Genomic DNA, 23,845 nt, shown 5'->3' on the forward strand with positions numbered 1-23,845 from the left:
TCATTTCTAATTAATTTTAAACAAGTTTATATATTAAAGTTTATTATATTAAACTTATTTAAAATTAATTAGAAATTGATAAATTGGTAAATCGCAAGTCGTAATCGTAATCGAGTGATGTATTAGTTCAGTGAGGCATTAATAACGTAGTCTGCAGTGATAAGCACAGTGACTTCAGAAAACCGAAAGTTGTTCATAGTTTCGCGTGTGTAATTTTTGATACCCTGAGCCCATTGAAAATGGGCAACAATCAACTTTATAAAAGAGTACATGGGCTCAGGGTATCCTACTGTCGAGCGTGCTCGACTGTAGCCGCACCTCACCGCGAGCGAAGCGAGCGGGGTAGGCGAGCGAGGAGCAGGGCGGAGCCCCTTGTTTTTTTTTTATTGGCCTCTTTTTCTCCGTTTAGGTCACCTTTAAGGTTAATTAATTTTAATGAAATCATTTTCATATTGTTCTGTTTGATGTGCTTTGCGCAATGACATCTTTAAATCAGAGAGGTCGATTGTTTTCATATTTGGTACTAAATATAGTTCAACTAATTTGCTAATCAATGGAGTACAGAGTGGATCAAAAGAATAACAGGATTCGCAGTTAGTATGTCAATCCTTATCTGCGCTCTTCATTTTCATAGTGACCATATTTTAGCTACAGACATAGCTGATTCACCACCTGAAACAATTTTTCCCTCGGCGCATTTAACATTGCGCATTGCTTGTCGCATAACAAATTTAAGAATTCTCAACATGCACTTTGAGTTCACTGTTCTACTTTCGACACCCGCTTTCGAGGGTGTCGCAGCTACTGAGACACAAAATAGAGAACAAAAACGACGATGATGAATCCGCTAACGTGTGGATATTACTGTTGCTACTGCTGCCCCTGAGACCAATGCTCCTCAAGGTGTTACTCGTTATACATAATCTCAAAGATACATATGTACACACAGTACAATTCAAACGCTTTCAAATTGCTTTGATCGCTTTGTATTGTATGTATTTTTTATGTATTTCCTAACTGTCTTCAACGACAGTTTGTTCAACACATTTGTTAAACTCTTTTTGTTAAAAAAAAAAAAAACAAAAAATTTAGCTGCAAAATCTTGAGCAAGGTAACGATGTTTATGTGATCTTTCTTCAGTTGGTAATGACTCTTTCTGTAAAAACTTGCCCTTGCTCTAATAAATGCTTAACCACGAGCAAAGTTAAAGTCCGTTAAATGAAAAGCATCATTGCGGACGGCAGTTCGCGTTAGTGACGAAAGCATCACGAAGGGTGCGAAAGGCGACTAACAATATATATGGGTTACTAAAACTTTTTCTTATTCACCTGGGTCATGAGATACGGGGGTGGAAGTGGGAGGGGTAAAATTTATATGATCGCAGCTTATGGAGCCGTTGGGGCCTTTTGGTACAAATTTTTTATTTTTTAAAAATTCTTATCAAAAATACGCGTCGATTGATACCTCGATGACCCAAATCCGACATCATCTCGTCGTCTCAAAATGAAATAAAAAGTCAGTTTGTTTGTTTGTCTGTTTGTATCAAAGCGCTAAAAAAGCTTAATGTAATGTTGTTCTACGACTTTTTGAAAAAACCGCTAGTTTAGCGGGAAAACGCTAAATCCCGCTAAAATTGAAACCTCAACAGTTTCCAAACCATAGAAGCTACAGATATGTTCTACATATCATTGGAAAGGAGTGTTTAAGGGCTTGCGTACATTTAAACTTTTTTTGTAAAGTACTCAGGTAACATTTTGCAGGTGATATAATGTTTCAAGCTTACATTTAGGCGATTTCTGACAAAACGGCTTTAACGATTTCTGTTAAATTTTAATCTGCTGCAATACGTACAATTTAGCGAAAATTGGCATTTGGCACTGCGCAAAAAGTAATTTTTATGTACAAAGAAGTCACCCTTTTTGCTCACAGTGCACAATGCCAATTTTCGGTTTTTTTTTTTAATTTATATTTTTATTTTAAATTTTTATATTAAACTGAATTTTGTTCGTCACGAAATTGGATATCAGAAATTTTGGGGCTAGAAGTTGCTTTCGTCACTAGACTTTTACCTCGTGTAAAGGTTTTTTTTGTGGGATTTGATAATACACATCAGCAACAATCAGTGATGCCAACTCTTCAGGGCTTAAGAAATCTATATCAACGCTAAAAAAAAAGCTAAACAATTTTAATGAAAGACGCCCCATGCCCAAATATCTCAGACTCTATGATAACTAGAGACACAATTTTTAATACGTAGGTATTTCTAAGTATTAAAATAATAGTAAATTTGCTATAACGTTTTCCTCCGTCACCTTGGGATTGCCAATTCTAAATTAAGGATCTCGCATATAGACCTCTTACGGTTTTTCTTGTATTGAACTTTGCTAGTGTTAAATACAGTATACCTAAAGAGAATGAATCATAATGGATTAGTTTTAATGCAGCATGTACTGATTACAATAATGGAATTTAATAAATTTTGGAATGTAACCAGTAGGTTAAAACAAAGCCATTTTAACCTTCAATATATATTTAAGCCTGACGCATCTGAAACCCCTATAACTTGATTTTATGTTTGCGGATCAGCTTACGATAGCGCCGGTCCAAGCAAATTCATAACATGGAACAGTTTTTTTACAATTTTACGTGGAAAACATGTTTTCAATTTTAAGAGCGCAACATTACGCACGTCGAGCAAAATATCGAGTGAGGAGAATGCCTCCAAAACAACCAAATTTCAAAGTTACCTTTCCATAATCAACGCTTGTCTTTTTTGCCGGAATTTTTCCGAAAGGATCATTGCTGCATCGTTCTTATTCAAAGACTATGAAACACTTCGAAAAATTATGAAAAATTCGGAAACACGATCGCTTAGCTCCATTCAATATTCAATAACTAATTATGACAAATTTGCACTGTTCGAAGAAATCCAGGAATGCTCAGCCCAAGGTGAAGTTACTATATGTGGCGTTTTCACTACAGCTGCGCTTTTTCGAGGGTCCAAGCGTGCTTGCAAACGTCGTTTTCTATCTCTTTCTAGAGCGAGCTGAAAGTAGTGTATGCCCCCTCAGTATATTAGACGAAGTCACCTATATATAAATAGACGAAATCGTCTCTCAGAGTAGGCGAGAGAGCAAAATTGTTTTCAGTACACTGCGAAAAAAAACTATGACAATTATGACAACCATAGCACTATGGCGTATTTCAGGAAATAAGGTGGCAAAAATCTGTAACTTTTTAACCCGGTGAGATATCGGTCTAAAATTTGAAATATATATTCTTAACACTTTAAAGAAAATTTTGACCAAAAAATAAAAGAAGGCGTGGCATAGAAAAGGGCGTAAATTAAGGTTGAAACGCAAAATGTCATGTTTTTCAACATTTAATAAGATGCAAAAACAAATTTGAAAAAAATTTTTTTAAAAATTACAATTTTTTTTAATTTTTTGTTTTAAAAAAATTTTAAAATTAAAAAAAATTAGGTAAAAAAAAACTTTTTGTTATTTCTTAGGTCAATAAGTCTATTTTACAGTTAATTTGAGCCTTTTGCCATGACACGCCTATTTTTATTTTGTGGTCGGATTTATCTCTGAAGTTTTCTCAGTATATATTTCAAATTTCAGACCGATATCTCACCCAGTTCAACAGTTCTTCCCATCAACTCCAGCCAAACCTTTGAACGTTTCAAATTATTTGCTCCTAAGCATAGGCTATCTCTATGGCGTAACATTGCACAATACCGTGGGTTGTCTTACTAAAAGTCAAAAATCTCCAATGGGGCACGAAAGTAGCAATAATTTTTTTTTTTTATCGCTTGAATATTCACAGAATCAAAAACAAAAGTCAAATTTGGTGAACTCGACTGGACTCGGTATAGAAAATCAACCTTTTTTTTTTAAAAAAAAAACCCAAAACAATAGGTTCATAAGACAAAAAAAAAATTTTTTTAATAATTTTTAAAATTTTTTTAATAATTTTTTTTTTGTCAACTTACTTTAAAATATAAGTCTGCTTGAAGAAAAAAATTATTTTGATAAAAAACCTCACTTCGATTTAAAGATATACTGATCAAAAGTTGCACTTAAAACGCATATTTTCTCTCGTTCAGAAATTTTTCGAAAATTACCCACAACTTTGAAATTTTCCACACGCCACAAAAATGTTTTCTAAAAATATAAAACTTTCTGTTTTAATCAATCAAACCACATTCAAATTTTTACATAAGTATGTAAACTTACTTTCCTGAAATAGGCCATAGTGCATAGCCCAATTTTCAAATACCAAACATTAATATGCAGCGAAGTACATATGTATTTAATATTGAATTTTTTCAAAACTACATACCCGTTTGAGTACTATGGTTTAGTTCGTAAAACTACAGAGTTGGCGGAAAAATAGCTAAATTCGCTGCACTACCAACGTTAACAAAAGCTGCTATCGTGTGCAAATTCGGATTTCTTGCTGCGTAGCGTGGAAACTCACAAGGAGCCACCCCGAACGCAGATTTCCGCGGCCTTTATCATTATATTTTTTACTTTAAGAATACATTGCTTTTCTTTTGCTGTTGGTGCATCTATTAATATGAATTTTCATGCGTGCTTCTCAGAAAATGTTAAAAATGCAAAATAGTTTTTCTTTTTTGTTTTAAAGAAAGGGGGATTTAATAAAGACAATTCAAGCATTGCATGTTCATTTTAAGGCAATCAACTCTATGCGAAAAGTCAAAAGAATCTTCGGTTTTGCTGCTTGTGAGATTGGAGAGGCCGATACAGGGGCGGTAACCAGTAGCTTGCCTACTACTGAAGAAGAATACATTTAGTTGGCAGTCAACAGTCGACTGTGGGCTGTTGGCAGTAACGTTAACTGGAAATCAATTGGTGCCACAGGAGGCGGGGCTGAGATCCGATTTCAGACCTGTTTCATTCGCTGCACTTCTGCAATTCGCCTGGAATAGTCGCTAACTGGGTCGGGGCAATGAATCGTAACTGTTTCGCATAAATGCATCCATCGGGTAACCGACGACAAACGATAAAAAACTAACGTCTGTATAGCAGAAGACATTGCAACAATATCACATTAAAGGTGACCACATATTTATATATACTATTTACATAAGTATGTACATACAAAAGTGTAGAAATGATGAACAGCAGAATTTTGGGGTGTGACAAAATTTTGAAGCAAACTTTACCTGCGCGCACAACATAAAAGTATTTTAACCAAATATGGTAACTCTAAATCTTTTAGTCTATAAGGTTCAGGTGTTCATACGGACAACAATGTCTCATCAAATATCTATAAAGATATTGTCATTAATAGTTGCTCTAACTCTTACAGTCTCGGAGAGAACGGTGTTCAACCTTGAATTTTCTGGAATCTAATAGCTCTTGTACTTTTTTTTTAGGTACGGAGCTAAAAAGTCTTTATCGGTTATAATGTTAACAGGTTTTTATTAATCAATGGACACACTCACATGCTAAGTATTTTGAGTGCTTAAAAAGTTAACAAATTTCTACAGTTTTAAAGTTTCTATTAAATCAATTAGTAATTTGTTTGATAAAAGCTTTAGTCAGTATGATCAATAAAATTAAATAATATAGAGATAATTTCAGAGCAAACAGCTTGACTCACAAACTCAGTGGGCAATGGACTGAAAATATGTTTTAAGATGTGAATTGTTACTTTTTAAACTTAGCTCTTTGCATACCCCCGGCTCGCTTCGCGCGCGGTGATGTGCACGTATGAAAGGACTACAGTCGAGCCCACTCGACAGTTAAATACTTAAAAAACTTCAACTCGTACAGAGGCTAAATTTAATTGACCCTTTTAGCTTTAAAAATTTTAAAATAAAAGAAAATTTAACATACTAACCTATTTTTAATGAACAATTGCATTAACAGAAGAAATGTATATTAGCACAAAATAATTAACATAACATGTCTAACATAAATTATACTATGTTAATATAACATTGATGTAACATGTATCCCACAAAAAAAAAATTCTACACGAGGTAAAAGTCTAGTGACGAAAGCAATTTCTAGCCCCAAAATTTCTGATATCCAATTTTGTGACGAACAAAATTCAGTTTAATATAAAAATTTTAAATAAAAATATAAATCAATGAAGAAAATAAAATTTCATTGTGCACTGTGCGCAAAAAGGGCAAGCTTCTTTGTACATAAAAATTACTTTTTTTGTGTTTTTTATTAATTTAAATTTTTATTTAATATTTTTAAATAAACCGAATTTGGTTTCTCTAACTCTTATAGTCTCGGAGATAAAGGTGCTCAAATTAGTGTACCATAATTGTCACAAATCTAATAGGCTCTAGTACCCATTGTTTTTGGGTCCCGAGCTAAAAACATCAGGCATAAAAGCAAAGCTTGTATGTGCGATATTGAGAACATTTTCCGTGACCTATACACAACATCCACCTCTATGGGGATGTGGAAATTAGTAACATTTCTTTAAGATTTTTTTTGACTACTGCAAGTGCTTGAAATTCGAGGTCAAAGTTCGCGTTTATTTTGATTTACGTATAGCAGCGTTTGGTTTGGCTTAGTACCTAGGTGGCGGAGAGGACGGTGTATAGACTTGGGCGCAAGAGGTCTGCGGTTCGATTCCCCGACTAGGCAAGGTTTTATTTTCATTTTTTAATTTCATTTTTTTTTAATATTTTCTAAAATCAAAAATAAAATATTGCAACATTTTGCATTTTTGTTGTTGTTTGTTATACTGCTTTAACATTGTTATTTTTTTTTGTTAATCTCGCACAAAATCAATCGGATGTAAAATAACCTTTAGTACGAACAACTTTTTTGTTTTTTGAGCTATCTCAAGAAAACCCACAGAATATGTATTTTATACTATATGTTATACCCTGACAAAATTTCGTCAATGAATGACTATATCATATAGCTGTCATAGGTACAATCAAGCTCAAATTAACCTTAGTATGCAATTTTTTTTTGTTTCTTAAGACATATCAACCAAACTCACATATTGTGTATTTAAGACTGCCTGTTACACCCTGACCAAATTTGGTCAACATCGGGAAACTATATCATATAGCTGCCATTGGAACAGTTGGATGGAAATTAACTCTTACTAAGAGTCTTAGTATGAAAATTATTTTTGTTTTTTGAGCTATTTTAACCAAACTCACAGAAAATGTCTTTTTCACTAAATGTTACACCCTGTTTAAATTTGGTCTAAATCAGATGACAATATCATATAGCTGCCATATGAATAACTTTTTTAATCCTAGCAATATCTTAACCAGACACACAGATTTGCTTTTGCACGCCAAATATCGAACTTTTATGCCAAATCTAGCAGCGTGCTTACAATTATTCGTTTCTTTTGCTACTTATTGCATTCAGCACGAAATTTTCAACGAAAACAATTTTAAATTTTTTTCAAATAGTATGATAACTGAAAATATTGGCTTCGTACGAACGTTTAAAAACGTAGTAGTCTGATTTTTATAAGATTACTGATTACAGATCCATCAGTAGTAAAAAGGCATTACTGATTAAAAAACCTGCCGAACAAACCCAATGTTAGAAATAACGACCCTTTGCTCTTAAATGACAGAAACTGCAGCTAAATGCATTCTCTTCCACATATAAATATATTATATTATACAGTACCGCAAGCGATGTTGCTACTATATTATACAATACCGCAAGCGATGTTGCGGGCTTGTTTACCAGAAATACATATATTTATATGTATGAAAATGTTCTATTTATAAAGAATGATTCATTTCGAGCTTCTTGTTGTTATACCCTTTACTTAAAAAATAAGTAAAAGGGTATATTGTGTTCGTTGGAATATATGTAACAGGGAGAAAAAGGCATCTTCGACCCTAGAAAGTATATATATATTCTTGATCAGCACCAACAGCCGAGTCGATATAGCCATGTCCGTCGGTGTGAGCGCCTAGATCTTAAAGACTATAAGATATCAAATAACCAAATTCGGCACACAGATTTCTATAGACCCCACGCAGGTCAAGTTTTTTAAATTTTTGACACGCCCCCTTCCGCCCCCGGAAATTCACGCCTCACCGCCAGCGAAGGCGTACGAAGCCCCCTTGTTTTTCTATAACTTATCATTCCATGAGTCGGCATGTTGTAAATTTTCTCATAATGTTCGTTTGCAAAACTTCTGCCATAAAACATCAAGCCTACACAATTAAATGAAAAATAGACTGCGATGATAATTTCTAGTTGATTTCAAAATATCAAGATTAAATAAGTACACAAGTAATGTTTTTTATTCGATCACAAGTATACACCTACGGTAAAAATAATAGCACCATGAGAATGAAATGGCTTTAGTTTTTATTTGGCAATATATGTACAAGACTAAATCAATTGCACATTCTGTCAAATTGGTTAAGATATCTCGTGAATTTTACTGGAATCTTTAAGCTTCTCAGCGGGGGCTAGGAATTCATTTTAGACCTATAGTCGGAGAAATATTCTTAGAATTCATCATAGTTTCCGATTCTGGTGTACACTTGCACTATGGCCGATTTTTCGATATAGACAAGAAGCTTAGACTTAAAATTTTTTTGTGTACGGTAGTTAGACAAAAAAAAAAATTTTGTTGGAAATTGGACCACCCCCTCCGCACTCGGCTCTGGGAAAAAAATTCGACTTTTTGCAAAAAGTCTAAAAGTAAAGCTATGCACTTGAAATTTTGTAGAAGTATTACATATAGTAAACAAAATTTTTGGAAAAAAAAAATGTCAATTGGGCTACGCCTTTACTTAGCGCCCTTGAATTTGTACAAGCAAAATAACATTTTTTTTAAAATGTTTTATTTATTCGAAAAGGAGCAAAAAAGAGCAATAAAGGATAATTACATTATAGACTATAGACCTTAACAAAAAACTTGTCATCTTTAGTTGCTTGCACCGGCGTGCACCACAAAAGTAAAAGTCCACGAAACACAACTTCTTTGGTTAGATTTTTGATAAAAAAAATATACTAACAATAACAGTGGACAACAACAACACAACACATTTAGTGTTACTTATGACAGCAGATATATATATATTTCAAATACCTCAAGAGTATTTATCCATATAAAACTTATTTTACGTGTAACAGTTTTACTTATTTATTAGCTTTTAAAAGTCACATATATTAGGCGCCAAATTTTACAAGCTCGTTTTATGAAAAATCAGCTGACTTTGCAGAGCTGCCAAAAAAAACGAGTTGCCACCCAACAGAAAAAAAAATATTTTTTTAATCTAACTGAAGTATCTACTTTTAATAAATGATGCCATTTCTTGATTATGCTACCATGATTTCATGGACTTGATGCCGCTTGTCGAAAAGCAAACGGACCCGTCTTAGTACACATATTTTTATACCCTGAGCCCATTGAAAATGGGCAAAAAGGGTATAATGTGTTTGGCAGAATGTATGTAACATGCAGAAGGGGGCGTGGCAGACCCCATAAAGTATATATATTCTTGATCAGGATCAACAGCCGAGTCGTTGAGCCATGTCCGTCTGTCCGTCCGTCCGTCTGTTTGAACGCGTCGATCTCAGAAACCATAAGAGCTAGAGACTTAAAACTTGGTATGAAGGTTTCTGGATACCATAGGCAGATCAAGTTTGTTTTTATTTTTGGATCGGACCACTATATCATATAGCTGTTATAGGAACGATACAGCGAAAATTAAGTTTAAGTATGAAAAAGTTTTTGGTTTGTTGAGATATCTTAATCAAACTAATAGAATTTACATCTGGCCTGGTATTATACATCCTGACCAAATTTGGTTAAAGTCTGTCCACTATATCAGACAGCTGCAATAGAGACGCTCAATAGATAATTAAGTCTTAGTATGAAAAAGTTTTTTGTTTTTTTATATATCTTAACAAAACTGTTAGAATATGCATTTAAGTTAGTACATTCTTATATTCTGACCAAATTTGGTTTAATTCGGTCCCATATATCATGTAATTGCCATAGGAACAATTGATCGAAAATCAACTTTTATAAAAGAGTACCTGGGCTCAGGGTATCCTACTAACGAGCGTGCTCGACTGTAGCCGCACCTCACCGCGAGCGAAGCGAGCCGGGGGTAGGCGAGCGAAGCGAGCAGGGGCGGAGCCCCTTTGTTTAAACAGTGATTACCATTCACATAGGTGCTATTATTTTCACCGGAGCTGTATATCTGTATGTACATTCGTTTATCAATGAAGAATGCAAACAATGTTAGGATACAGATACGAAATCAGTATCAACAACAGACACCCGGCGATTTAGTTAATTAATTGACGTCAGAGTGCTTAAAACCTTCTGACAAAATTTTTGTATCATACAGCGATGTACATGGTAGTTTTTCATATTAACATATTCTTAACTACCGATTTTATAACACTTGTTCACCAACTTTAATAGAGATTACAAGCATGGGTAATTTTTTTCTTTTTCTATTGCTAGATTTTGAGCTGTCTGTCTGTATTTATATGTACGAGTATGTACAGATAGCTCTGACAAGCAGCTGAGCACTGTTCAAGTTCAAGGTAGAAAAGCAGACGCTAAAGGACAAACAATGGCAAAGCAAATTTCCAATTAGTATCTACATACTTATGTATATGTATATGTTTGTGGGTTAATGTGTGTAGATGTTATTTACCTTAAATTGAAGCCGCGAGCTTTGGAATATGTATTCTGTGATTCATTTTCCTTATCAACAGTTCATAACTATGTACATTCTGACGTACATTGAAAGGGCCTATTTAAGACTTTCAAACACAAAAAAATTTTCGTGGCAGACATACAAATTTAAAATAATTTTTTTGGCGCCGAAACGAACATTTTACGTTCAGCACTCGTTGTTAGCTTTTGTTCCTGCCTAAGAAAAATACAAAAATCAAAAATTTATAGATAAATAAAATAAACAAGAATATTAGATGAATAGCTAGAATTTATTTTAATTCGTTACGAGTAAATTCAAAAAGAAGACGATAAAAAAAACGTGCGCTACATAACTTCTTGCACAGACGTGTGCTTTTATACTGCCAGAATAGCTAGCCGAAAAGAGGACAGCTGGGTTAAATCGTGTTTAATGGGTATCTCAATCCCACATACCTGTACTAAGTATACACACAAACAAAGCATTAAGAGAGATACAGAAAGAGAGGGTAATCTTTGCAGGTTTTGCAATTTTGTCACGATTTATATACTGAAAGTTAGCGTAGATTTCTCACTGGTATTCAACCAAAAAGATTAACATGCTGAATACAATGTATCCGTCTTAGTCGGTTTTCTCAACTGTTTATTGGTATGAAAGTGTTTCGAGTAGCACGCCAAATACTAATATAAAACATACGCATATCAAAACAAACTTAATTATATATGGGACTTTCTTTGTCAAACAGAACAGGGCTAAAAGAAGTCGGTTGGCTTATGACATATCGAATTGAGCCTTCTTGGGAATTCGGTCGCGAGAGTGTGACAGGAACTAGTTGTACGCTAACTGCATTGCTCCAATGCCTCAAACAAAAATTAATTAAATTGTTTAAGTCTTCCCGCAACTGGTTTTGATTTAATTTTAGTTTGCTTTTCAAAATTTTTAATTTTTTTGTTTGTTCATTTAAAATAAATAAATAAATAAAATGCCAAATGCAATACTTTATTTTAATTTAATTTTTTAGTTTATTTTATTAAATTTAATATCGTTCGTCAAAAAATTGGATAACGAAAAGATGTTTTTGGAATTACACATAATAACCATTTTATGTGTGCGATGACCATTATTTATCGCATTCACTTCTTAGCAGATTTAACAGATGTTAAACAAATATACAATGCTGCAACTCATCGTTTAGTTTTCTTCTTTTTTTTTGTTCTAATTGTAGCAGCAAAAGAATTAACAAAGCAAAAACAAACAACACAGAGCAAAACCAACACCAACAAAATGCAAAATGAAGTCATTTCCCATTCGAATTTTGCAAAACTCCGTCTTAGCTCACGAGACAGGGTTTTGCCTGCACAATGCTCAGGACAATCTGCGGTCTATTATAAGATGTTCTCACCAAGAAACTATAGTCTTAAAATCAATACCTGGTACCCGCTTTTTGAGTTGAAAAACTCAAAAAAAAAAATTTTATTTTTAGCATGTTATTATTAGAATTAGTAGCAAAACTCTTGATAGGACTATCAAAATTTCATGAAATCAAAGGACCAATTGTGCCTAACGGGAATTAGGAATTTATTTGAGAGCTACACATTTTTTATAAAGAACCTTTGAACAGGTGATAGTCGAAATATAAATATTATCTTAATTAATATTGCCTATTTGCTAGCAACAAACGTTCGTCAAAAATATGATGCCCGAAACAAAATTGAAAATATTATATACTGTGAGTAATTCCGGTTCTATAGATTTACTCCTAAATTGTATACAGTAAGTCTAGTAATTGTTTTGACAAAGAAAAGAAGCACACTTTTTATATTGAAGAAAAAAAAACATTTTCTAGTCTTCCTTTTTTTCTATAATAATTTGAAAATGTTTCTTTTAACAAGTTAAAATAAAAAATAATGAGTTTAATTCTGTATCATTTCTTTTTTTTTTTAATTAAAAACGAACAGATTATTTTTGTCAAACAAATTACTTGACTAACTGTATGTACGTATGCACACGTGTGTGTAGTATACAAGCGAATGTTCATGTGAATAGAAGAAATCAATCAACAATTGCAGGTTTAATATTGTTGTTGCTATTTTTAAGTCACGCGCGATGACTAAGCGCCGCCTTACAATATTATCGCACAAGCAATGAAAATGGCAAATGAAAAACAATCTTATCAACGAAAATCACTGATAATGCGTATTCATATGTATAGACTATAGAGTAAACCGAAAATGCGCCAACAAAAACAAAAAGAGAAAACCGGGAAAACTTACAGCACCAACTAAAGCAACAGAGCGTAAGAGCAGCAGCGCACAGTGGGGCCATTACTCATTCTTTTTCTTTCAAAAATCATATTTTTTTAACCAATATAAATAGTTCATCTAGTGGGCGGTTAGGGTACCCTGTGCCCAGGTACTCTGTACTGAAAGTTACTTTTCGACCGATTGTTCCTATGGCAGCTATATGATATATGGAACCGAACTAAACCAAATTTGGTTAGTATGTACAAAACCAACTTAAAGACATATTCTAACAGTTTGGTTAAGATATCTCAAAAAACAAAAAACTTTTTCATACTAAAAGTTGATTTTCAATGTATCGTTCCTATGGCAGCTATATGATACAGTAGTCCGATCTAAAAATTAAAGCAAACTTGATCGCCTATGGTATCCAGGAACCTATATACCAAGTTTATAGTCGCGTTCAAACAGACGCACGGACGGATGGACAGACGGACATGGCTCAATCGACTCGGCTGTTGATCCTGATCAAGAATATGGTAAAGGTCCATTTTGCTGGGTCAACTCCAAATCAAAAAAAAACACCCAAATAGAGGTAAATTTATCACAAAGTTAGCCAAAAAAAAATTAGATTGGGGGACTCAACTTGTTTTTTTTTTTAATCTTTGAAGTTGTCATACAAAATGGCCTATTTTTGTTGTTGTGTTGTGCAACTTGCCACTACTATGGACCGTTTACCAGCACTAGTTTTGTTTGACTTGTTGATTTTAAGGCCAGTTTTCCAAGTACATAATGGATTTGTGAGTTAAATTTTGAAAAAACTCAATCGAAAAATAATGTAATGAAAGAAGATATTTATTTTGAACATTTGGGCAAGCTCCAATTCCAAAAGAAGTTGGAAGAGTACTGGAGAAGCATTATAAGATTTTTATGCTCCTGAAGTGTGTGCAACCTTGAAAAAATTTTTGTCTACGGTCCTCTATTTACACTCCCCAACATCTCTAGAATGAGGTTTTTAGAAATGTTTAAGAAACTACTTGTGACCGTGTGACCAAATTAGTGTTGGTAAACGAGCTGTAAAGGGACAAGTTGCACAAAACAACAAAAATGGGCAATTTTGTATGGAAACTTCAAAGATTTAAAAAAAAAAAAAAACTAGTTGAGTCCCCAATCTAATTTTTTCAGTTAAATTCATGATAAATTGCCCGCTATTTGGGGGGTTTTTTTTTAACTTGGAGTTGGCCCAGCAAAATAGACTATTACCAAAAAAAAAACTAGTTGAGTCCCCAAACTAATTTTTTCGTCTAAATTCATGATAAATCGGTCTCTATTTGGGGTTTTTTTTTTTTTATTTATAGTCGGCCCATCTCAATAGAATATTACCAAAATGATTTCTGCAAAGTTTTTAAGCCCTACGCTCCCAGTGTGCGGCTGCGCTGTCGAGTGTCTTGCGTCCGAATCAACAACAGCAGCGACGTTGTCGCGTCACAAGCAAAAAAGTGAAATTTTAAACAAGATGTTGAATAGGGTACAATGGTTTTCATCAGACAATCAAAATCTGTATTTATTTTCTTATATGTGTATTTAATTTGAATGTGTGTACAATGTTGTTTTTGTTCTTATTGCTGTTTAACCGTAAAAGGTGTTTGCAATAATTACAAGAATACATACTTATGTTAAAAGAGGTATCAGACGGAATCCAAGCAATTAACAGTTTTAACTTTGTCCAATTGTCTGTGGGTCTTAACAGCGTGACAAATGTTTAAGCACACATATTAGGAGAATCTCAGTACTCACACACACAAAATACATTTTATATAGAAAATGCATATTTAAAGCGTCCATCAGCTGTGTTTTCTTATGTTTAATTAATCCAATGGTATTTACAGTAATAATAGGGTACGTAGAGTGAGAAGCACCTGAACCTGCACCTGCACTTACCAGTTACACTGCAATGTGTGGGACTCCACATATTGTTGTAGCACCCTATTCAATTTTACGGAACAACGCACTAAATTTTTGACGGAAAAATGTAGGATCTGTGTGGAGGACGGGGCGTTGTTGAGTATCAATAACACTTGCGCGCATTAAAATTTAATTAGCACTGCAGTAACTACAAAAAATGCATACGCTGTTCGACGTGTCGCGTATTGTAAATATATGTATTGTTGAAAAGCAACAAAAAAAAAAATAAATAGAGACGTACAGGCACTCGCGGTCGCTCTGCAGCTCAGCCTTTTGCGATGTCTGAAATGAAACTGTTAATCGATGACCCACTTGAGTTGTTAATACAAATATTGATATATCGATAGGTTTTTTGCGATAGTATATTTTCAAGCGATATTTATCTGATATCGGTATTATTGTGCGATACTATCGAGCAATATATCTAATGGTTAAATTTTCCTTTGCCACCACTATTTTCATCGTAAAACAAGAGAAATTAAGACAATACTAATTACAGTACATACAAGTGAAATCTTTGCAATGAAATCAGAAATCATTGAAAACTCTACTAATTTAAATTGGAAACACGGTATCGATATATTAGGGATATTCCTGAAACATATTCAGATTTGGTATAAGCAAATCTAAATCAGTTTCAGGAACAGCCCCTTTTCTAGAATTTAAAAAGTAATAAAACTGTTTTTCTTAGACTTTTTACAGATATGATTTCGCCGATCAGCTGTACACATCTGCTCCATACAAAATGCGTAGGGCTGCCACGCAAAATAAAAAAAAAATAATACAGAAAGTGTGGTAGCCCTAAGAGATTTCACGAAATCAGCTTTAAGGTTGATTTCGTTTTGGTTTCATTTCAATAATATGTGAGACCGCTTATTTCAATAATATTATTTGGCCATACTTGGTGTTTATTTACATTTTGAGGGGGTTTTTAATTGTGAGAAAGTTGAAAGTTACTAAAGGGATGATTTAATGTCTTCATATTTACTGCAGTATAGTTACTAATGATGTCCCAGATGGATATGACAGTCTGAAAGGGTTATGAGAATTGAGGCTGATGCACGAAAATAGCTTATAAAGACGCACATTAAACAGGTGCTGATAATGGGTAAAATTGCAGCTGAAGCATTATAAACAAATAGTACTAATTTAATTATAATATTCTGCAAACAATCCATTAATAAATAGTCTAAGAAAAACAGTTTTAATACTTTCATTTTTTTAAATTCTCGAAATCTATATCCCACAAAAAAAAACCTCTTCACGAGGTAAAAGTCTAGTGACGAAAGCAATTTCTAGCCCCAAAATTTCTGATATCCAATTTTGTGACGAACAAAATTCAGTTTAATATAAAAATTTTAAATAAAAATATAAATTAATAAAAGAAAATCGAAAATTGGCATTGTGAACTGTGAGCAAAAAGGGTGAGCTTCTTTATACATAAAAATTACTATTTGCGCAGTGCCGAATTCCAATTTTCGATTTTTTTTATTCATTTTTATTTTTATTTAAAATGTTTAGATTAAGCTGAATTTTTTTTCTCGCAAAATTGGATATCAGAAATTTTTACCTCGTCTAGAGGTTTTTTTTGTGGGATATCAGAAAAATTATTTAATGGAGGCAAATAGAAAAATATATAAATTTAGTTGTTGAACGTATTTCATATTTAAAAAAAATTTTTTCTTTAATTACAAAGAAAAAATACGAGGCTCCGCCCCCTGCTCGCTTTGTTTTTCATACTAAGACTTGGATTATATGATACAGTGGTTCGATTAGAACCAACTTTGGTCAGGATATATAAGTCTAACTTAAATGCATATTCTATTAGTTTGGTTACGATATCTCGTAAAACAAAAATGTTTTTCATACTAAGACTTAATATTGGACCGATCGGTCCTATGACAGCTATATGATATAGTGGTCCGATTTGAACTAACTTTGATTTTCGACCGATAGAAAAATGTATTTATTCACTTAACAGGTAATATCTTCCAAACCCCTCAACCAAAATTTATGTTTTTTATACCAAAAAACCCAAAATTTTACGTTCTATACCATACTCATTTAATAAAAATCGTTTGAGCCGTTTTGTCATAATTCGTCAAAATGTAAGCTAAAAAACCTTATTTTACCTGTAAAATGTTACCTGAGTACTTTAGAAAAAAAGTTTAAATGTACGCAAGCCCTTAAACACTCCTTTCTAATGATATATAGGACATATCTGTTGCTTCTATTGTTTGGAAACTGTTGACGTTTCAATTTTACCGGGATTTAGCGTTTTCCCGCTAAACTAACGGTTTTTTCAAAAAGTCGTAGAACAAACATTTCTAGATTTTCGAAAAGGAATAAATCCCTATCATTACATTTAAGCTTCTTTAGCGCTTTGATGCAAACAGACAAACAGACAAATAAACTTACTTTTTCATTTCATTTGAGAAGTCCACTTAAATTTTTTAAATTTATTTATCTTTTAAACCAGCTATCGGATTTGGGTGATTGAGGTATCAATCGACGCGTGTTTTTAAAAAATAAAAAATTTTACCAAAAGGCCCCAACAGCCCCATTAGATGCAATCATTTAAAATTTTCCCCTCCCACTTACACCCCCGTATCGCATGACCCAGGTATATAACTTTCGATCGGTATATAACTCGATCTGATCGGACAGTCGTAGCAAATTTTCCAACTTAGCTGTATATATTGTTAGTCGCCTTTCGCACCCTTCGTGATGCTTTCGTCACTAACGCGAGCTGCCGTCCGCAGTGATCAAACCAGTGGGCAAATGAGTCGTTCCTGAAACTGATTCAGAATTGCTTTAAAAAATCGAAAACAAATCAGAATCTGTTCCAGGAATCCCACTATTATATTGAAAATAATACTAGATTTGCGTCAAAAAAAGTTGTTGTAGCCGGAACACTGGGAGCAGTGAGGGCAAGGGCTTGCCCACCGCTGTTGTAAACGATAGCAATTGTGATACTTGCAACAGTATCGATAACGGATCGCACATCGTATTCTAGTGTCACAAACACAGTGCGATTCGCAGACGACATAAAATATATATAACTTGTCTTGGCGATTTCCAGATCACTGGACGGCCAAATAAGTCCACAATACTGTACAGTACGGTGGCAACATAAAAACCAAACAAAAAATATATATTTTAATATGTATTTATAGGTATTTTAATGATCAATTGTTGAAATTTCGTGGGTAAATATCTATTATACGGTTCTCATCTTAAAAAAAAAAAAAAACACAAATAGGGGGGGATTTATGATGAATTTATCAGTAAAAATTAAATTGGGGACTCACTTGGCTTATTTTTAAAAAATTTTTGAAATTTTCATACAAAATTAAATTTTGCATGGTTGTATTGTGCAATTTGTCACTACTTTGCCCGTTTACCAACACTACTTTTGTAAACGAATTTGGTTAAGTACCTAATTTTGACTCGCCCGATTTATAGTTAATATCATATTAATATTGTTTTCCAAAGTGATAAACTAAAAACATAATCTAAATGGCTCAGAATTGTTGTAATCCCGAAATGTATAGTAGTTCTTCGATAATATTACTTATGTATGTATTTAGAAAATTAGTAGGGATTGTACACTACATCGACTATATTCCTGGTAGCTACATCCGCATTTAATAGTGTTAATTTATTGGCTTTGGTGCCGAACATATATAGTTTAATAGTTGAATCTATCTATCTAATAATATCATGGAGAAGCTTATCAGTAAGTTGAAGGCAATTCACCAGATTTAACACTGTCAGTTTGGGACAGGCAAGGATCAGTCGGAGTACACCATTGTCAGTCACTCGCCCCCTTCCGCCCTCGTAAATCGCGAAAAACCACCACGCTTACAGTTTTCAAGATAATACGTTTTTTATGGTAATTAATGTTTTCTATTATTATTATTTAGTATCTCAGTTAATCGCGGCAAGTAGACTAGTAGAACGGTAGTAAAAGTTAATCAAAGTTATTAATAATTATTTCAATACAAGCACCCAGAAGTATGCAGTATTTTTTATTGGGTAGTAATTTCTATAAAGTATTTTAATATATATTTAACTCCCTCCAAAAGCTTCTCCGGCAGTTTACTTGCAGCATTTTGCCTTTATTGAAGAAATTAATCTTCAAGTCAAAGATAACGACTTATTTATTGTGCTGGGTGATTTTAATTTGCCTAAAATTTCTTGGTAATTTTTCAGTAGCACAAATTACCTTGTTCCCTTAAACCAAGATAATTTTTAGATAACTTGCTTGATCTCTCATTGTTTCAAATGAATTCAATAAGAAATCATAATGATCGAATTCTTGATCTGGTTTTTCTTAATGACCTCGCAAATACTGCCGTCTCTAGGTCATCACCATTAAGTATCCCTGAAGATTTACATCATCCTACTATAGAAATTTCTATCTCAATCCCTAACCCTATTAGTCCACCTCTATTATGTCAGCAATCACCTCGTCGTTGTTTTTGCAAGCGAAATTATTCATTGCTTAATGAACTTATCCTTGCTATCGACTGGTACTTTTTAAAAAAAGCGACTGACATCGATATTGCCCTTAGTTCTTTCTATGAGACCCTAAATGCACTCTTAGATGTGTGCATTCCAAATTATGTTTCATCGTCTAATTCTATAAAGCCTCCTGGATTTACACCTAGACTTTCTTATTTAAAGAATATTAAATCTTAATATTTAAAAAATATAAAAATTCTGGTTCAAGTCTTGACTGGTCTAAGTACACAGTAGCCAAGTCGGACTTCAGCAATTTAAACTCGCTATGCTACGAGAACTATCTAACTCAATGCAAAAGACAGTTTTCCCGTGACCCGTGGCTAGATAATGCCAGCAACGACTCTGCATCCGCTGAACTATTTGCGAACTATTTTCAATCCACCTACTCTCCAATCTCCACTTCCAACTTATCTTACCCTTATTCAATTTTTAATCAAACACTATGTTTGCTCCCTCTATTTCCTATAACACTATAATCTCTTCTATTAGCTCTTTATAATATTCTTTCATTCCTGGGCCACACCACATTCCTTGTTGTCTCTTAAGGAACGCTGCTCTCTTTTACCTGCTCCGTTGCGTAAGCTTTTTAATCTATCCCTTGAATCTTCAATCTTTCCATATCTTTGGAAAGAATCTTATATCATTCCCCTCCACAAAAAAGGTGGTTAGTCTGATATTTCGAACTAAAGAGGCATTGCAAAGCTATCAGCCATTCCAAAATTATTTGAAAAAATCCTTGTTTCTTCTTTGAAGCATCTGTGTACACAACACGGCTTTATTAAGGGTCGGTCCACTACGACCAACTTGCTTGACTTTACCTCCCTGGCAAATGATGCATTTTCAGAGAAAAAGCAAACGGATGTCATATACACTGACTTCAGTAAAGCCTTTGACTCTGTGAACCATGACCTCTTACTTTACAAACTTAATTGCATAGGTTTCCCTCCCGCCTTTTTACGTTGGGTTTCCACCTACTTAAAAGTTAGGACCCAAAATGTGCTTCTTAGGTCTTCTTCGCGTTCGGTTCACGTTACTTCTGGTGTTTCTCAAGGTAGTCACTTGGGGCCTTTATTTTTCACTCTGTTCATTAACGATCTACCCACTATTCTGTCGCATTCTTACATTTTAATGTTTCCGGATGATGTAAAGCTTATCTTTTCATACACTGATCTCCTTCTTCATAATCGTCTGCAAGACGATTTGAACGCTATGCAACTATGGTGCTCGGCCAATAAGTTGTATCTCAATAGGCTCTCTTTAGGTTCTTATACGATTGACAATATTTATTTTATTTTTATTTGATTGCAAATTATGCTTTAATTTACACATCTCCACTATAGTTAATGACACCAAAAGGAGTACTTGGTCTCATTAAACGTTGGTCGAAAGAATTTAATGATGCTTTCACCACTTAACTCCTTTGCGTCTCTTTAGTTCGTCCCATCCTGGAATACTGTTCATGCATTTGGAGCCCGCAGTATCATATAAACCAGAATCGAATCCGATCAAAAGCAATTCTTGCTTTTCGTGGTTTTAACTGGGATCCCAACCTTCGTTTACCACCGTACTCTTATAGGCTTCGTCTTCTCAATCTTCCGTCTTTAATTCACCGTAGGAAAACTCTTGGTGCTGTTTTTCTTCACAAATTGATTATTGGAGAGATCGATTCTAGTTCCCTTCTGGCCCGCCTCACCTTTTCAGTCCCCAGCAGGTCTACTAGGAATTACAAGCCTTTTTTTTATCTACATGCACAACTGATTACGCTTCACACGATTCGTTTCGTGTTTTATGCACTAACTATAATAGCCTCTTTAACGTTTTCATCTCAAAACTCTCTCTCCCTCTCCCATCCCTAAAATCCGCACTTTTCCAATACCTTTCGTTAAATCCCTGACCTTACTAATACTAATAACTTGTTATCACTGCGGACGGCAGTTCGCGTTAGTGACAAAAGCATCACGAAGGGTGCGAAAGGCGACTAACTATATATACAGCTAAGTTGGAAAATTTGCTACGACTGTCCGATCATATCAAGTTATATATTGATCGAAAGGTTTAGTCCTAACTTACAAAATGGCATACTAAAACTTTTTCTAATTCACCTGGGTCATGAGATACGGGGGTGTAAGTGGGAGGGGAAAAATTTGTATGATCGCAGCTTGTGGAGCCGTTGGTGCTTTTTGGAAAAATTATTTATTTTTTAAAAATTTTTATCAAAAATACGCGTCGATTGATACCTCGATGACCCAAATCCGTTAACTGATTCAAAAGATAAATAAATTTGAAATTTTTAGTGGACTTTTCAAAATGAAATGAAAAGTTAGTTTCTTTGTTTGTCTGTTTGTATCAAAGCGCTAAAAAAGCTTAAATGTAATGATAGGGATTTATTCCTCTTTGAAAATCTAGAAATGTTTGTTTTACGACTTTTTCAATTTCCCGCTAGTTTAGCGGGAAAACGCTAAATCCCGCTAAAATTGAAACTCTAACAGTTTCCAAACCATAGAAGCTACAGATATGCTTTATATATCATTGGAAAGGTATGTTTGAGGGCTTTTATGCGTACCTTTATTTCTAAAGTATTCAGGTAACATTTTACAGGTGATATTATGTTTTTAAGCTTACATTTTGGCGATTTTTGACAAAACGGCTCTAACGATTTCTGTTAAATTTTATTATGTTGTAAAACGTACAATTTCGCGTTTTTTGGTATATGAAACATACATTTTAGTTGAGGGGTTTGGAAGATATTACCTGTTAAGTGAATAAATACATTTTTCGGTCGAAAATCATGTTTTAGTACGAAAAACTTTTTGGTTTTATGAGATATCTCAACCAAACTGATACAATATGCATTTAACTTGGTTTTATATATCCTGACCAAAGTTGGTTCAAATCGGACTACTATATCATATAGCTGTCATAGGACCGATCGGGTCAAAATAAGGTTTTAGTATGAAAAACTTGTTTGTTTAGTGAGATATTTGAACCAAATTGATAGCATTTGCATTTTAGTCAGTTTTAAAAATCCTGACCGAAGTTAGTTGTTATCGGACCACTGTATCATATAGCCAATTGGTCCAATATTAAGTCTTGGTATGAAAAACTTTTTTGTTTTACGAGATATCGTAACCAAACTAATAGAATATGCATTTAAATTAGACTTATATATTCTGACCAAAGTTGGTTCTAATCGAACCACTATATCATATAGCTGTCATAGCACCGATCGGGCGAAATGCCAGTCTTAGTATGAAAAACTTTTTTTTTTCATAGTAAGTACGGGGTCTCGGACAGTAGAGTATGCTCGGCTGTAGCAACGCGAGCAAAGCGAGCAGGGGGCGGAGCCCGCTAGTTTTTCTTTATAATTAAAGAACAATTTTTGTTTAAATATGAAATACGTTCAACAACTAAATTTATATATTTTACTATTTGCCTGCATTAATGATAAAGTTACAATGTCAAATCAAAAGCAATTGCAAAAATTTCTGATATCCCACAAAAAAAAACCTCTTTACGAGGTAAAAGTCTAGTGACGAAAGCAATTTCTAGCCCCAAAATTTCTGATATCCAATTTTGTGACGAACAAAATTCAGTTTAATCTAAAAATTAAAAAAAAAGCGAAAATTTATATGTTCGGAAGTTCGTCTGTGGCAACGACAACGTCCTGACAGTCAGGCAGCGAGGCATGCAACGTGGCAGGAAAACTATTTGTCACGACATTCCTTCATCACTGGGATTAAGTTGACGCACGCTCCTGCGCAAAATCATGCAGCTGCACAGCATCCCAGATTTACTTTTCAAATGAGAATGCAACAGCACCAACAACTCAACACGCACACTTTCTAAAGAATTTAATTTTAACAAAAATAAGAAAATAAAGCTGAATAAAAAAACTGTGTAATAGTGTCCATTGAGTGGCAGTTGTATGTTCTACCTGACTCTGTGGCAGACAAATATCGATAGTTGAGCATTTTGATAGTTTAAGATAAATAAAAAATCCAATAAAGCGATAGTATTGCTTATACCAAACATTTCATTCATATTTTGACTACACTCATACATTTTTTCACAATATTTCCTTGTGACAAAAGACAGAATTTAACTGATGATCGATAGTTTTTCCACCATTGAATTAAAATCGCGATAGCTTGATAGTGACCAGTGCTGCCATAAATCGATAAGAAAAACAGGATAGATGGATTCCGAAAAAGGACAAAAATAGGACAAATATTTTAAAACGGGACAAATAAACAGGACAAATCCCAGGTACACACGAATAATACCATGCATAAGTTTTTGTGTTATTGCCGCGATGTTGTCAATTTTTGACCGTTAAAAATATTAAAATTGGAAAAGAGTCTTATAAATAATCAATGGTTAAAAATAAAAACAAAGAGTAAGAACCAAAAACAAAGAAAATATATGATTTAAGTTTTTTTTTCAATAC

The 23,845-nt window shown here is 33.8% G+C and overlaps 1 protein-coding gene across 4 annotated transcripts in view; it reads right to left on the reverse strand.

The window, feature by feature from the left end:
* LOC117779647 (rab11 family-interacting protein 1) overlaps nucleotides 1–15,160 on the reverse strand; it is a 35,861-nt gene extending 20,701 nt beyond the window's left edge. For 2 of the 4 annotated variants that reach the window (XM_034615930.1, XM_034615922.1), the window contains exon 1: nucleotides 14,848–15,158. In XM_034615930.1, coding sequence (XP_034471821.1) covers nucleotides 14,848–14,878 — 31 coding nt within the window. In that variant the 5' untranslated portion in view covers nucleotides 14,879–15,158. Of the gene's footprint in view, nucleotides 1–14,847 lie in introns of all 4 variants that reach the window. The other 2 variants (XM_034615937.1, XM_034615914.1) reach the window with 2 other exon arrangements.
* Nucleotides 15,161–23,845: the final 8,685 nt, after the last annotated feature.

This window comes from Drosophila innubila, chromosome X (genome assembly GCF_004354385.1).
Source record: "Drosophila innubila isolate TH190305 chromosome X, UK_Dinn_1.0, whole genome shotgun sequence".
NCBI lineage: Eukaryota > Metazoa > Arthropoda > Insecta > Diptera > Drosophilidae > Drosophila > Drosophila innubila.